The sequence below is a fragment of the Saccostrea cucullata genome, unplaced genomic scaffold (assembly GCF_032062105.1).
Source record: "Saccostrea cucullata isolate Sc308-1 unplaced genomic scaffold, CSIRO_AGI_Scuc_v1 ctg618, whole genome shotgun sequence".
Lineage (NCBI taxonomy): Eukaryota > Metazoa > Mollusca > Bivalvia > Ostreida > Ostreidae > Saccostrea > Saccostrea cuccullata.
Genome location: NW_026924640.1, coordinates 127292 through 143895, shown reverse-complemented (window position 1 = coordinate 143895; position 16604 = coordinate 127292). Strand labels below are relative to the sequence as shown.

Below are 16604 nucleotides of genomic sequence, written 5' to 3'. Positions count from 1 at the left end.
AACTATCGGAAAAGTCACTTTTATAGACAATACTGAACAGACAAACAGCTATACAGATGAACGTTAGACTAGCAAATCAGAAAATCTTATGTACATGTATACTAGTACCTTCTGTTCAGATTAGGTGAAAATCTACTTATATTAGGTCTATTGTCTGCATGATTTAAGAGAAATAATACAAGAGACCTTTGGTTAACTATACATATAGTTGCCTGAATCATCTTGGCTCTACACGTCTTGCACAGATGTTTAATACCGTTAACTTGTTCACCTTACGTCAAGTTTTAAGACTATATGCCAACTGTTTTTTCCTAAAATTATCATTAGGATATATGGTTAACGTACATCTAGATTGAAATAGGTGATTTTCTTATTGTACCTCAAGGATTGATTGATTGTATGTTGTTTAACGTCCCTCTCGAGAATTTTTTTCTCATATGGAGACGCCACCACTTGCCGGTGGAGAGCTACAAATTTTGTCCTATACTCGACACTCAGGGACATTGAGCAGTGAGGGATCTTTTTCGAGCCAGCACCTACTGCGACACGGGGCCTCGGTTTAATTATACAGTCTCATCTGAAGGACCGGTCTCCACGTCCCACAGTGGGATTCGAACCTGCGACATAAGGATTGACTCCTTACTTGGCGACTCTAGAGCAGATGCTCTAACCATTGCGCCACGCGGGCGACTGTACCTCAAACAACGTATCGTTTTACATGTACGTCTACCACACTAAATATTGGGAAACTATGAAAAGCTGATAAGTCGAGCTTTCTGAATTTAATGTAATGTGAATAAATTGAACACATTCTACCGGTAAATAATTTTTTTGACATTATCAGTCTTCATTACTCGAGAGGAAAATTGAAAACCCCTTCTTAGTTCAATTTTGACTCAACTTTGCAAGTTAATTTTGTTATATATTATAAGGAAAAGTGTTTTTCCCGACGATCAAGTACATGTATAAGTTCTTCATGTCTGCGTCACTCGATGCATCAAAATACAGAATAATATATTCACTAAATACATATATTACATGTATAATATGTAATATGATGAGGTATAACAAAGAAAACTGAGCATAATAATAAATAGCAAGTATACAGAACGATTTATCACATTCCAGCATCTATGCATATGGTAAATTTCAAATAAAAAATAATTATACAAATTGTCACGAAAAGGTTAATATTTTCTTCTTTCTCCAAATATCAATGACTTAATGTTTTTTTTAGAACATAGATCTAACTATTTACTATCTAACTGCATAGATTCGTATGAAATAAATTAATGTGTACATTTATTATAGTCTTAAATAACAGACGAGCGTATTTACATTTATCCCCCCGGGACGTGACGGGTGGGACCAAAACCACTAAAATTAATGATCTTTAAAGACCTTTACTCCTGGACACCAAGCAGCCAAACTGTTGGCATGATTGTAATCAGCATTAAGCCCTCTACCAAAATTGTAAAATTTTTGGTCCTAGGGTCAGAAGTTCTTGTGTTAGGGTTGAGCTCTATTGCGTTAAAAGTGAAAATGCTTCTTTTAAAATTTCTTTGTTACTGGGTTTTATGCTGATGATCTTAGGACATAGTTATAATGAGCAAGCTTAAGGATGCTTCCTCCAGAATTGTGAATTTCAAAGCTCTTTTCAGGGGTGCGGGAGGCGGGATGGCCCTAATGATTATGTATTGAAAATGAATTAATGCTTTGAAATCTGGTTCCTGTTGGGTGTGTCGCTACTGTTTATATAGTGGAAATGCATATTTTCTTTGTTCCTCTGCTATGTCTCACGGTATTTACTTATCAAGTAAGCATATGCCAAGTGCATAGTTATAATAAGCAATGTTGCCTCTTTAAAATTATGAATTCTTGGCCTATGGTTTAAAACACGAAGAAAATTCATTTGTTGGAAAGTTGTTAAGATACTCCGGTGACCTATAAGGCCCGTGGGCTTCTTGTTAAAGCAAATTTGCATATCTAAAATGCTTCAAAAATACGAAGACAATAAAAACTTAATAAAGTTTTACGTAATATAGAAATAAAACAGAATTTCATTTTAATTATACTTGAAACAAAGCAGCATACTATAATTATTAGTTGTGAATATTAATATACAGCACAATCCTTAAAGTGCGATCTTTTCTTTTGCTAGTTGATTTCTTTCGCTTTTTCCAAATAATGTTATCATAAACAACTAATTTAACACCATGTCTCCATTAGGACTTTCACTCCTAGAATTTTGGATCCATATGTACGGGTTTTTACGTTGTCTGGCTCTTGTGTCAAAAATTAGTCTGAAAGAAATATAAAATAATTGTTTTATTGTTCAAAGATGTCACAAAAGAGTTAGTGATAATAAATTATTGTACAGTCTCTTATAATGGAAGTTTTTTGAAAATAAAAAAAAATAGTTTTCTAGTTAAATCATATGTATACACATGTAATAACTAATACTAAAGAAAAAAACATAGAAAATACAAAGCTCATCTCAAGGAATAGTGTCTTTAAGTAAGGCAGAGTCCCACGCTTATATCTTAGAGGTAGAGTCCCACGCTAATATCTTATTTATAGAGAAATCAAGCATCTTATTTGCGTCCCACGCTTCACTTTTCTGATAATGTTTCTTCTATTCAAAATATGTTATCTTCGGACATAAGAAATATAGCAGATGGTCCTCACGCTTATATTTTGAATACAAGTAAAACAAAATGTGTACACACATCAGAGACGATCCCTGACGCCAATATCTTAATTTACAAATTTCACATCATTTTCAGAGTCACACATGAAAAACTACTTGCATAATATTCTTAATTTTAATACACATGCTGTTTGTAAATCCGTATCTGCAAAGATATCTGTATGTACAAAAATTAAGAAATATCTTCCATTAAACACAAGAAAGTTATTCTATATATCTTCAATTGAATAGTTTAACAGTTTGGGGTACATGCATCAGGCGGAGTCCAGAAGCAGCGCGCTGTATCTTAGTAGTGTACAAAAACCTTATTTGAAAAACGAGTCCCACAATTGCTTATATCTTTAGTATAAAACGTGTATGTCATATTCAAATGTTCAATCCCAATGCTAATATCTTAGTAGTGTAATTTTGAGTGTGTTCAAAGTCAAAACTTTGCTTATATCTTAGTAGAGTACAAGTCAGAGTCCAACGCTTATAGCTTAGTAGTGTACAAAGAAAAGTCCTTCGCTTATATCTTAGTAGTGAAGATTGATTGATTGATTGTATATTGTTTAACATGTATAACATTGTTGAATGTAATTTTTCATCATATGTGAGATATATCACCGTATGCCGGTGAAGGGCTTCAAATTTATTACCTATTATTATTACACTCAGGGCCATTGAGCAGTGAGGGTTCTTTAGTGTACGTGCCAGCGCCTACCGTGACAAGGGACCTACGTTTTTAAGGTCATATCCGAAAGACCCGTGACTTTTACTTCTGATGCCGAGCGCTTGGCGAAGGAACAGTCACTATCTATTTTTACGTCTTAGGTTTGACGCGGCGCCGCGAACCCGGGCCTCCCGATCACGAAGCGAACGCTTAGTAGTGAAGAAGTCAGAGTCCCACGCTAATATCTTAGTAGTGTACAAGTCAGAGTCCCACGCTAATATCTTAGTAGTGTACAAGGCAAAGTCCTTTGTTTATATCTGAGTAGTGTACAAGGCAAAGTCTTTAAAATAAACCTGATTCAAAACTCCATCTTTGACACTCATCCTGAAAGTGTAGGTCAGATCCAGCAATCGAAGAATGTCCAGTAGTGTGTATTCCTAGACATATCATTCATGGAAGTTTGGTCAACAGGGGGCTTAAAATGACATTAGAATGAACTTTCTTCAAAAGCCTTCATGAAATCCAAAGCAAACTAGTAGTATGCATCCTTAGATGATTCGATACGGTAGAGCATGCTTTATGCATGAACGATTTCTAAAACGGGGTAAGGTATTAAAAAACAAGTTGATGAAACAAGAATATCAGCAGTCTCGTTTAGAGCCATCATTTTATAAGTTCTATGGTCGATACAATGACATTGTCAGCAAATGCAATTTATCACTAAGTCAAACGCTGACTGACGTTTTTCAAACTAATTATTTGATCATTATTTACACGCTGAATTGTTGATAGATTTTTCCGTTATTTCCCGATTATGAGAAGGAGCACACTACATGTGTAACCAGTCGGTGGAAGATGCTCACTCCTTCATAACACCTGATCCCACCTTTAATGTTTTAGAGGTCCGTGTTTGCTCTGCTCCAAAATTTGTATTGTTTAATGGACTTTGAGCTTGAGTAGTGTACGTTATTTCAATATTCTTCATCCTTGCAAGTTCGGCCAACAAATGGGTTCTAACATATATTTACTTTCGAATGAACATGCTTCAAAACTTTCACTCGTCGCTATTCCGAAAAAATGTAGGTAAGATCCATCATTCGAATTAAGCCTGGTAGTGAGTATTCTTTGAAGTATCATCCATGAACGTTTGGTCAACATAGATCTTATAGTTATTTTAAAATAAGACCTGCTCCAAAAACTTAAATCTCACAAAAACATTAACCTGCTCCAAGAACATTAACGAGGTTGGCTCCTGATATTTAAAGTCTTAAACTTTTTTTGTCAAGTATATTTTTAGTTTCTACATACATGCCCTAACTAAAAATCAAATAAAAAATGGGGTCAATATGCTTCCTTTGGCGCTACAGTACATTCAGTATGACCTTTTTGCACTGAATTTTCTGTTTTAATAAAAAATTGCATCTTTGAAGTTTTTCCTCCAATATTTTTAGCCAAATAAAGCATGGAATAAATAAAATAAAAGTCTATTAAAAAAAAAAAACACGAAAATTGTGACTAAAAAAAGTATCAAATTTCTTCGCAAAATCAATTATTTGACCTTTTTGCACTCACAAAATGTTATTTTTCTGGCACTGAACATTAAATAAGGGTGCAAAACACAGTTTTATGTAAATCAGCATGTGAACAAAAAACTAAAAAAAAATAAAATGGAGGCTTGTTACATAGACTTCTGCATATCAATGGAAAGATAAAATTGTGAATTTTGTAAATATCACACACACACACACACACATCCATTTTCAGTGCACCTAATTTTTAACCCCCCTGCTCAACAAAAACAGAAAAAATCAGACAAAATAAGTTGTATGCATTTCACAGAACAAGTCCTAAGGTTTTCTTTTAGTGTGCTTTCAGGGTACATTTTCCACCTCATGAAAGAGCTACATTACCTGCTAATTGACTCATGCAATTCTTGTGAAAACCGGATGTTTTGGGAGTTATCTCCCCTTATTAAAAAGTCTCATAATTTTTTTTTTCTAAAAATGAATGCACATTTTTTTCTTTAAATATTAAGATAAGATTCTACTTTATGTGAATAAAAACAAAAATGATGCAGTTTTCATCTCGACTCCTATAAATAGCAGGAAAATCCCTACCCAGCATGCTTCTCTCTGGGAAAAACCCCTGGATTTTATACGAAACTGTGTTTAGCTACCTAAGCTAGAAAAATATCTCAAAGTCTTAATTTTTTGCTGAATTTAAGCAGATAAGTCAAAGGTATCTTAAATATTCAGAAAAAACATCAAAAGTTGGGGTATGTGATGATGTTCTAAGACATTACTAAAAATAGTGTCAATTTTATGCTAAAATTGGCTCAATTTTTTCCTGGCCTTTTAGAATATATTTACTATATTTGTCACAATTCGTGGAAAGAATTAATAAAATAATTAAATGGATATTTAAGAACCAGCAGAACACATTTCACTGCAAATTAAAAAAACAGCTTTGTGTGCAGCTAGCACGGAAAAACAGGAATCTAAAATGAAAGGTACTGTTTATAGTTCAAAAGGGAAAAATTGATCCTTTTCTTCTGAAAACCTTCCTGGCTTAATGCTACTTGAATGGAATTTAATCGCGCTTTTTCATTGATAATAGTTCGATTTGCATTATAGAACCAAGATCTAATGTCAGGACTTAAAACAATGCAGAATTTTAGAAATAAAGGTCTTGTCCAAAATCTGGTCAAAAGCTTAGGATTCAACCTCCTTTAGGATCGGTACACACGATAAGGCTTGCCTTATTTATAAGTCTAAAACCTTACGGTTTGCAGGACGTATGGCTCTCATGTCCACACGCTAAGGCAAGACTTACAATATTATAAACAGCATTTACATAAATTCCATGTGTTTTGAACCATAAACAGTGCGCTTTATTAGACAGAATAATAGATTACTAGCTAGAACTTTGAAATAGTTTTACCGACCAGTGCACCCACACTTCTTAACAAAGGATATTTTCATTATCTTATTGGAATATACTTCGTGTTTTCTTCAATATAATACCAATATATGGTTTTATAAAAATAGATTGAACTTTGGGTAAATGGTTTTCATTGGTTAAGAAATAAATGTCAGCTAAGTCATGCAAGTCTTGTATTAAGAAATAGAGCAGTGGTCTGTTCCTAAGTCAGACTTGTAAGGCTCGAAAAAACGTGTATTAAGGGTGTACACAAGGTAAGGCTAGAACTTAAGTTCCATGACTTACAAGACAAGCCTTACCGTGTGTTCCGGTCCTAACATGGCCATTCTTTTGCTAAAATTGATACAGCTGAAACATTGGCTTGTAAAAACTTCTATACATATCTGATTAATATAGGCCATAGAAGGACTTGAGAAGAAATCTGCTCCAAAAACTTTAACATGGAAAGCTGACGCCAATTCTGTTACATAAATGTCCCCCATTGTCTTCCTTGAGGTAAGCTTAAAACGATTTTTATCAAGAATGGTATTTTAGTGATTTAACCTATAAATGAGAGTTGCTATCAATAGACCAACAATAGGTCCAACCCAGTAGATGTAGTGATATTTCAAACCGGCCTCCATATGATACTTTGCAGTGGAAACAATCGGACCCAAATTTCTTGCTGGATTCATAGATCCACCAGTCACAGGTCCTCTGATATGAAACCAAAAAAAAAATTTATTTTATTACTTTTATTCATCCACGCCAACTGAAACACAATATTTTTTTTTAATTGTAGACATACACTGATTAAAGTAATTGTAATAAGGTTTTACAGCAATAACCTAATATCAATTTTAAATATCAAATAGGTTGCCAGCGTGGCGCTGTGGTAATCAGATTGGGCGCTGTGGTTAGGGCGTTAATTTACTCTAAAGGGTCTGAGTAAATAGTCAACTGGATTATTATGTTCCCCAAACGAAGTTGGGGAACATATTGTTTTTACTCTGTTTCTTATTATTATTATTTTTCTTCTTGGGAAAATTTTGTCCACGAATGATCTTGTAAACTACACATCCGACTAAGGTGAAATGTTTTTAGGGTCAGTAGAAATGTGATGTAGATGTGCGGAAGGAAGGTCATTTTGCGCGCACGTGCTTGCAAGAGCGCGCACGTGCAACACGAGAAATGATCAATATAATTGATATAGACGTAACTTTTTCAATTTTTGATAAAATGCTTTGAAACTCATAAGGATATATTAGTAGCATAGACAATATGACATGGGAAAAATAGCAAGATCTCACGCGCATGCACGTGCGCTTTGCTCTGATTGGCTGAAACTAAAGTCTCAATATCTTTCTTGTTTTTTGACAAAATCCTTTGAAATTTTGAACATAGCCATGCATTAGGATATCCTACAACATGATATATAGCAATTATCATGAAAACACGTGCATGCACGTGCGCTGCAATCTGATTGGCTTAAACTTTAAATAGCTATAACTCCCTTGATTTTCAACCAAACAGGATGGGAATTGGAACATAGATAGATATAAAGGACTACTACAAGAAAGTATGGTCACCATGCACATGCATACACGTGCGTGTACATGCGCTGCAATCTGATTGGCTGAAACTTTAAACAGCTATAACTCCTTTGGTTTTCAACCAAACAGGATGGGATTTAGAACATAGATAGATGTAATGGACATCTACAAGTAAGTATGGTCACCATGCTCATGTATGCACATGCGTGCACGTGAAATGAGCAAAACCAAATATACACTTGAATGAACTAATTTTTTAAATACTTTTTGATTAAATACTTTAATATTTAGTATATCGAAATATATAGATTGCGTAGACAAGATGATATGGTCATTACGCACATGCATTCACATGCGCACGCGTGCACTGCTAAAATTTGAATAAACTTGGTACACTTCTGGGTAAACGTTGTTAAGTTTCAAATGCATAGAGTTTGTCTTATTTAATGAAACTTACAGGGAATATGGCACCAAAAGGGAGTTGGGGAGCGTTTGTCATTAATACGGTCCCCGTTACAATTAGCACTAGTTACATTAAAGGTTCGATTCTTTGTGCGGTATGAAAAAGGTCATTCGGATTAGACCGTATCAACCGAGGTTCCATGTCGCAGTAGATGCTGAAATGAAAAGATTCCTCACTGCTCAATGGTCCTGAATGCCAAGTATAGGTCTAAACTTTTGAACACCACCGACACGTGTTGGCGTCTCAATATGAGGAGGGAGTTCTCAAAAGGAAAATAAGAACCATTTCACGCTTAGTTTGGACTTTCAGTAAGGCGTGGCATTCTCGATGTTACATAATTAGCTTCTGAAATTTACACAGCTTTCCTTCACTGTTAAAATATACATGGGATACAAATTCGGACAAATGCCATTCAGTGTATCGAATAACCAATTACAGTGTACCATCCTGCACAGAGGTGGAGCTTAAGTCGTCTCATCATTGTCAACAACAATTTAAAGTTCCTGTTTTAATTAATTTCTTAACCAATGAGAATCTATTCGCCAGGCGGTAAACATGTAACGACGAGAATGCCACGCCTTACTGAAAGTCCAAACTATAAACATGAAATGGTGATGAACAATAAGTCAAACACACAAAGAACATATCATATATACTTTACCCTGCCATTACTCCCACTGTTACGGCAAAACCAATCGCCAAAGGAGCCAGTTTGTGTTTCTTTTCGTCTATTGTTGTCATTAATACGGTCAGAATAAGCATGAAGGTCAGAATGGCCTCCGTCAGAACTCCCCAGCCGGGCTCCGTTCCACTTCGTAGCATTGTAGCCCCACCAACGCGAGATTTGAAGTCTCTTTCTGATAAAATACCCTAATATGAAAAGTGAAGAAATTTTACCAGTGTAGTACTTTTTAATTCAATAAAGGACCTCAGCAACACGGGTGCTTGTAAAATATAAGAAAGGGCATTTTATAAACTCCGATTCCACTTTATAGATATGCAGGGAGTGAGTTGAACTATCATGTATATGAACGGGATAAGATTTTTTTTAAAATACAAAGAACTATATGCGGTAAACTACATAACTTTGCCCCCACAAAAGTCAAATTTGGAAAAAATTTTGAAATTTGCTGAATTCTATAAATTGTATAAGAAATATAAATTTACAGAATATATAATAGTTTCAAAGTAGTTTATTGACAATTTTTGTTTTTATGACGTCACAAACTAGTCTAATTTTATATTATTTTTTAAGGAGGACAAAATGGACAAAATTTCAACAATTTTAGCTTTAGAATTTATAGAGCGCAAGTTTGCTCAGGAACAATATTTACATATTTCATTGATATTATCATTCTACACACTATATAAAAATATTGAGCCTGATCAGACCTGCGCTCGGTGATTTTAACTCAAAATATCGACGTAATATTTACATTTTTCGGAAGAAATCATAGAAATGTTTTAAGTTTTATTAATTTAGTGAAAACATTGCTTGAACAAGGTAAATATGCTTCATTTTATTATGATGCGCGAAGAACTGCGCAATCGAAAGCCCAGTCGGCCCACTTCGTAGCACATTGAAATAATATTTCATCATAACGTGCATACATGTACATGTATGTCTGGGCAAATACATGTAAAATGCATAAATATAAATGAACTAATAAACATAAACGACTGCTTAAAATGCGTCTTAATTTACTGTTTTAAAAAAATATTTTTTTTAAATCTAAACAAATAAATAAATTTCGCGTTTATCTTTATTTCCTTGACAATCAAAAAAAAAAAGATCCTATAGCCACGAATTTAAAATACTAGTATAACAAAGCATATCGTCAATAGGTTGGTTATATACAAATGATAGGTATGAATTCATAGTTTAACATTTTTTAAAGATGAATATTAAATGACGTAAAGAAAGAATTAAAACTATGAATTATACATACAAACACAAGATGAGCCCCTATCAAGCTTCCAATCATCTGAGCGATGAAATAACAAGGTGCAATAAGGAGGGGCATACCCCCACACAACATCACGGCAATAGTTATGGCCGGATTAAAATGCCCATTCTAATTTCAGACCTTTCATACATGGGAAAGATACATTCAAAAACCTGTCCCCAAGTCAGTAAGTGCACATCATTTTCACGCTACTTTATATTTTGGGATTTAAATAAAAATGGGGATATATCTTATCAGCCACACTTATTAGTAATAATCTGGCTGTTTTATTGGTCCCTGCCTTTAATTTTTGCAACAATCATAGAACTAGTCAGATGTTTCTCAGAGAGCGTATATATTGTAAAGTTAAGTTGATTTTCTCATGGAGTTTTAATGTTATTCACTTTTCTTACAAAAAGTATTTTACGATATTACATGTAGTAGTCATATTTTTATATTAAGGTCATACGCAACGTAGTTTGAACTTTTTTGGGTTCTTCCCTGGAGTTGAAGAATTCCACGAAGTGAAGGACCTGTGTGCAATATTTTTAATGTCTATATATGGATTTGTACACCTCTTCTAAAACAATTTTTGATGAATTAAAGTCTGGAATTTGTGTTTTATAATTTTTGTACATTTTTATTTGAATAATGTAAAAATTTTCAAAATTCGATATCTTTTCAAAACCTCTGGTAAGGCATGCTGATTTTTTATTTATGAACATGTAATTATATTATAAGTTTAAATTTGGAATATCTTTGAAATCTATCAGTAGGTAAGGTACGTTGCGTATGTCCTTAAGACCTTTTTTAATTTAAACTGTGTTTATATTTTGCTGTAAATCAAACGGAGTTAATAAATTTACTTGGGCAAGATGACAAAAATTCTTTTCTCTGAAATCAAATACATTAATTAAAATTTGTTAAAGAAAATGAAATAGGTAACAAAAAAATTTAATTATTTAAATACATATTTGCACTTTGGAAGGCTTCTGATTGTCATTTTTAAAACTGTTTTTTAACTGTATACAATCATGTGTCGGATACTCAATCTTACCTGAATTTTCCTAGTCCAGCAATGAGGAAAACATACGCAAACCCCTGTAAGATACCCGACTCAGTATTATACATGTAATACCCTGAAGGAAAAATACACGCAGTAAATACGTATAGTATAGTTCCGATTAACTCGGCTAGGAAAGGACGAGCGACTGTGTCTCTGAGAGATGGATTACGTGGTTCCTGATGTACGGCAGTAATAGCTTCGGCCATTTTGTTCAGGAGGTGAAAAAAAATTAAATTGCGCATAAGGAAATTTTATACCAGTTTACTAAAACGTACAGTTTTCTGGAGCATCACATTGCCTTGGGTAACTGCGTAATAAATCAAAAACTCAATGCTTATGTTTTGTTTGCTAGTATATTGTTTAACAGTCCTCTCGAGAATTTTTAACTCATATGGAGACCATACCACTTGCCGATGGAGAGCTGCAAATTTTGTCCTATACTCGGCACTCATGGCCATTGAGCAGTGAGGGGTCTATCTTTTTCATGCCAGCATCTACTGCGAACGTGGCCTCGATTTATACGGTCACATCCGAAGGACCGGTCTCCACGTCCCACAGTGATAGTCCCTCGACGTAATACCCCTGTTACACCGGGGCTGCGTCCTCATGGCTATTGCACTGCGTCCTTATGAAATGCAAAACGCCGAGGTGAACGCAGTGGAGTCTCCTACCTTTTCAGTGTGTTTATTTTGAACGCTTATAATGATATCAAAGAAGAGATAAAAAGCATATGAATTGATAAGATTTTAAAAAGAAGGGTTTTAATAATAAAACTATTAATAATTTAGTACTAAATTATTCAATTACATCATTTTCAATTAAAGAATGTTTCTTGACACTTGACTTACTTTGACTTATTCCTGTTCGCTCCTTGGGGAGCATAGGGCCGCAACCACTCCGCGCCATCGGACTCTGTTTTGGGCTATCCCTTTTAGTTGGGTCCAGGTAAATCCAGCTTCTGTTGCTTCTGTTTCTATTGATCTCCACGTTTGCCTTGGTCTCCCAACCCTCCTCTTTCCTGTGGATTCCAATCCAGAGCCTGTTTAGTGGTGTTGTTTGAGGGTTTGCGTAAGGTGTGTCCTATCCAGCCCCATTTTATCTTCTTGATGTCAATATCTATAGGATTTTGGTTGGTTCTCTCCCATAGGCTGGTGTTCGATATGGTGTCAGGCCATCTGATGTTAAGGATATGGCGGAGGCATTTGTTGATAAAGGACTGTAATTTGCTGTTTATTGTTTTAGTAACTTTCCAGGTCTCGGAACCATATAAGAGAACTGCTTTAACATTTGTATTAAAAATCCTGATTTTGTTGTTGATGGAGAGAGATTTCGAATTCCAGATTTGTTTGAGGGTGTGGAAAGCGTGTCTTGCCTTATTAATTCTGCTTTTGACAACGTTTTCTGCTCAACCATCCTTGTTTACAATGCTCCCAAGATAGGGGAATCTGTCAGTTTCTTTGATGTTCTCCCCATTTAACTGAATTGGTGTATCTTGTTTGTTGTTAATTCTCATCACCTCGGTTTTCTTGGTATTTATTTTAAGGCCGGTCTTTTGGGCCTCTGATGCCAATCTTGAAAGTTTTTCATTAGCGTCTTGTAGCTTGTGTGAGAGCAGGTCAATATCATCTGCAAAATCCAGGTCCTCAAGCTGTTTTGTGAAGGTCCACTGGATTCCATTGTTATTGCCCTTTGTTGTTTCCTGCATGATCCAGTCAATAACTATCAGTAATATGGTAGGTGAGAGGATGCAGCCCTGCCTTACTCCTGTTTCCACATTGAAAGGGTCCGTGAGTTTCCCATTATGGATCATATGACAGGTGGCGTCGTCATATAGATACTTGATGATACTTATGAACTTTGATGGAATTCCATAATGCTGCATTAATCTCCAGATGGTTGACCTATCCACACTGTCAAAGGCCTTCTCAAAATCCACGAAGATTGAGTACAGAGGGGACTGCCATTCAATGGACTGCTCAGTAATAATACGTAGTGTGGCAATATGATCTGTGCATGATCTGTCCTGGCGGAACCCTGCTTACTCTGATCTTAGCTTTTTGTCCAATGCTCCTTTCATTCTTTCCAACATTATTCTTGTTAAGATCTTACTGGCAATGGGCAGAAGCATGATGCCTCTCCAATTGCCGCACTGCGACAGGTTTCCTTTCTTAGGTAGTTTAACCAGGTAGCCTTAGTTTCTTGACACTAGTAGAAGTCTTTTCATCTTGTAAACTTTCTAATTTAAATTATGTCACATATCTTCTGAGTATACATGTATATAACCAGAGGCAAAGAACACATTGTCAACGTATTGTGAACGCAGCCAGCGAAGTGACAACTCCTAACACGCCGTGAAATCTCCACGGAAGCGCAGTCAATCACCAAGAGATCTCCGTGGGAACGCAGTAGCACGCCACAAGAACGCCTTAAGGCCCTTTCACAATTGGCGCACGAGCACTTTACAACACTTTGCAATCGGAAAATTTTAGCTTCGCACGATGTCTCGCATTCATTGCATGTGTTTTAGTGGTCGCATCAAGTCTCCTCAAAATACTAGTAGTCAACATGTCCACTATTCAGACGCGACCAAATGCGATCAAAATTATCGCAATTCAACAACTGTTCAACGCACGAAAATTAGTACGGACGTCTTACAACGTTTTATGTACTTGTAAGAGTGATGCACGATTTTTTAAGATCGTAAGATGAATCGCAGCTGTCTTTGCGTGTGTTTTGCGACCATGAGACTGTTGCTCAACATGTTTTATGTAATCTTGCAACGTTTTACTATCATTGCTTGATTTATCACCTTCAATTGCCATGCATTGCAACAGGCATATATCCCTTATAATCATAAGCATCTTAACTATGTCAACTGAAGAGCGTCGGAAACGGGTGGTATATATACCCGGCCCTCTGACTCGCAAGAACATTCGTACTATGGAATGCATGAGCGCATGAGCACCGCACGTCTAATTGTTTTGTCGCACGTTCAATCGTCCGATTACCTGATCAGTCGTGCAATCCTATCGCATTATCTTACAACACTCGCTTTCATGCTACAGCAGTCGCATATAGACGCAAGATATATCGCAAGTTTTAATGCACAACAGTCGCTTTAGATCGTGCAAATTTTGTACGAACACTTTTTTAATATGCAATTATTTTGGCAACAGTTAAGGCCCTTTCACAATTGGCGCACGAGCACTTTACAACACTTTGCGATCGGAAAATTTTAGCTTCGCACGAGCTATTGCATACGTTGCACGATGTCTCGCATTCATTGCATGTGTTTTAGAGGTCGCATACAGTCTCATCAAAATAGTCAACATGCACACTATTCAGACGCGACCAAATGCGATCCAAATTATCGTAGTTCAACGCACGAATATTAGTACGAACGTCTTACAACGTTTTATGTACTCGTAAGAGTGATGCACGATTTTTAAAGATCGTAAGATGAATCGCAACTGTCTTTTCGTGTGTTTTGCGACCATTAGACTGTTGTTCAACATGTCTCTTGTAATCTTGCAACGTTTTACTATCATTGCTTGATTTATCACCTTCAATTGCCATGCTTTGCAACAGGTATATATTATACCGTGTATAATTATAAGGTTCTTCATTATGTCGACTGAAGAGTGTCGGAAACGGGTGGTATATATACCCGACTCGCACGAACATTCGTACTATAAAATGCATAAGCGCACGAGCAGTCGTATTGTCGCACGTTCAATCGTCCGATTACCTGATCAGTCGTGCAATCCTATCGCATTATCTTAATTACAACACTCGCTTTCATTCTACAACAGTCGCATATAGACGCAAGATATATCGCAAGATTTAATGCACAACAGTCGCTTTAGATCTTGAGAATTTCGTACGAACACTTTTATCATATGCGATTATTTTGGCAACAGTTAACGATCATAAAAAAAATATTCGGTCGCACGAATATTTTGTCGCTTCTGCTCGTGCGCCAATTGTGAAAGGGCCTTTAACGATCCTAACCAAAATTATTCGGTCGCACGAATATTTTGTCTCTTCTGCTCGTGCGCCAATCGTGAAAGGGCCTTTAGTAACGCGTAGGTCGTCGTAAGGACGCCGTGACACCTTCACATTTTGAAAATTTTTATTTTCCTTTGTGTTCAAAGTCTTGTGTTTAGGATAATATTGGATTTTAATCCCAAGAAAACTATTAATACATCGAATTCCAAGGGCACAGAAAATGGTTTTCGTGGGTGAAATAAATCTGTTTAATGTCATTTAAATTATATTTTATGATGTACTTGCAGTCTGTATCGTCCGAGTGGTGCAGAGGTAGAGCCTCTTACGTCGCGGGTTCGAATCCCAGTGTTTCTACTTTTAATTAGACCTTTCTTAGAGGTTCAAAGAACCTTGAAACACATTGAGAGGCATATAATGAAAATTGTTGCATGAAAAGATTCAATTTTCAAGCTTCATTTAAAGACATTTTGAATTAAATTATAAATTAAAGAGTTGTCCTTCCTGGCTAAGGGTTGGAGTCCCTTAATAATGTATTTCTTGCAAAGCAACAAAAATGGAAATGGATTCAATTTTGACCAGTTTCTTGACACCCAACACCCACAGCCGTCTTTTTCTTCAACCCGATGTGGAAGCCCCCCCCCCCCTCCACTACATGCAGCGCAGCGCCTATTCTGTGGAATTATATATTTTCTACAAAAAATGATGTTTTCTTCTTCAAAATGTTTAGCATGGTATACAATTTAGGTGTATATAGCGATTTTTTAAAGTTGATGATACACTACCAGTTCAAACAAACAGCAAAATACAAACTTTAAGAAAGTTTTGTTTCAGATTTAAGTTCCGAATGATATTATGCATTACACTTAAAACTAATACGCAATATTAACCAATTGCTCAAAATGGAAACATTCGATCATTAAACCACAATTCTACTTGTGAATAATATTATGTCAATTCAATTTTCAAATCACACGGATGCACAAGATTTTGTGTAAAAAATGTTCACCTTTGCATGTGCACTCCCATTTGCATTTCTGCATAACGCGTAGGTCGTCGTAAGGACATATGATTTCTTTCGTTTGAGGAACGAATTAGACAGAAATCAATTTCTACTTGGTGTGATAATGAATTACTTTTTCGGAATTACAAGGTTTTCATTCGAATACCTGGTGTATATCACGTGGTTCTTTAGAACCGGTCTCGTTAGCAAGGCTATATAAGAGGTGAATAGTGGTTTAAATACCAGTTTAGGACGACACGTAGAGCACGATAAAGTTTAAATCTCAG

The 16604-nt window shown here is 35.7% G+C and overlaps 1 protein-coding gene across 1 annotated transcript in view; it reads right to left on the bottom strand.

The window, feature by feature from the left end:
- Nucleotides 1–2092: 2092 nt before the first annotated feature.
- Nucleotides 2093–16604, bottom strand: part of LOC134266925 (aquaporin-8-like) — a 123555-nt gene continuing 109043 nt past the window's right edge. The window contains exons 3-5 of the mRNA XM_062749133.1: nucleotides 8959–9167; nucleotides 6846–6998; nucleotides 2093–2303 (exon numbers count right to left, since the gene is read on the bottom strand). Coding sequence (XP_062605117.1) covers nucleotides 2204–2303; nucleotides 6846–6998; nucleotides 8959–9167 — 462 coding nt within the window. The 3' untranslated portion in view covers nucleotides 2093–2203. The remainder of the gene's footprint in view (nucleotides 2304–6845; nucleotides 6999–8958; nucleotides 9168–16604) is intronic.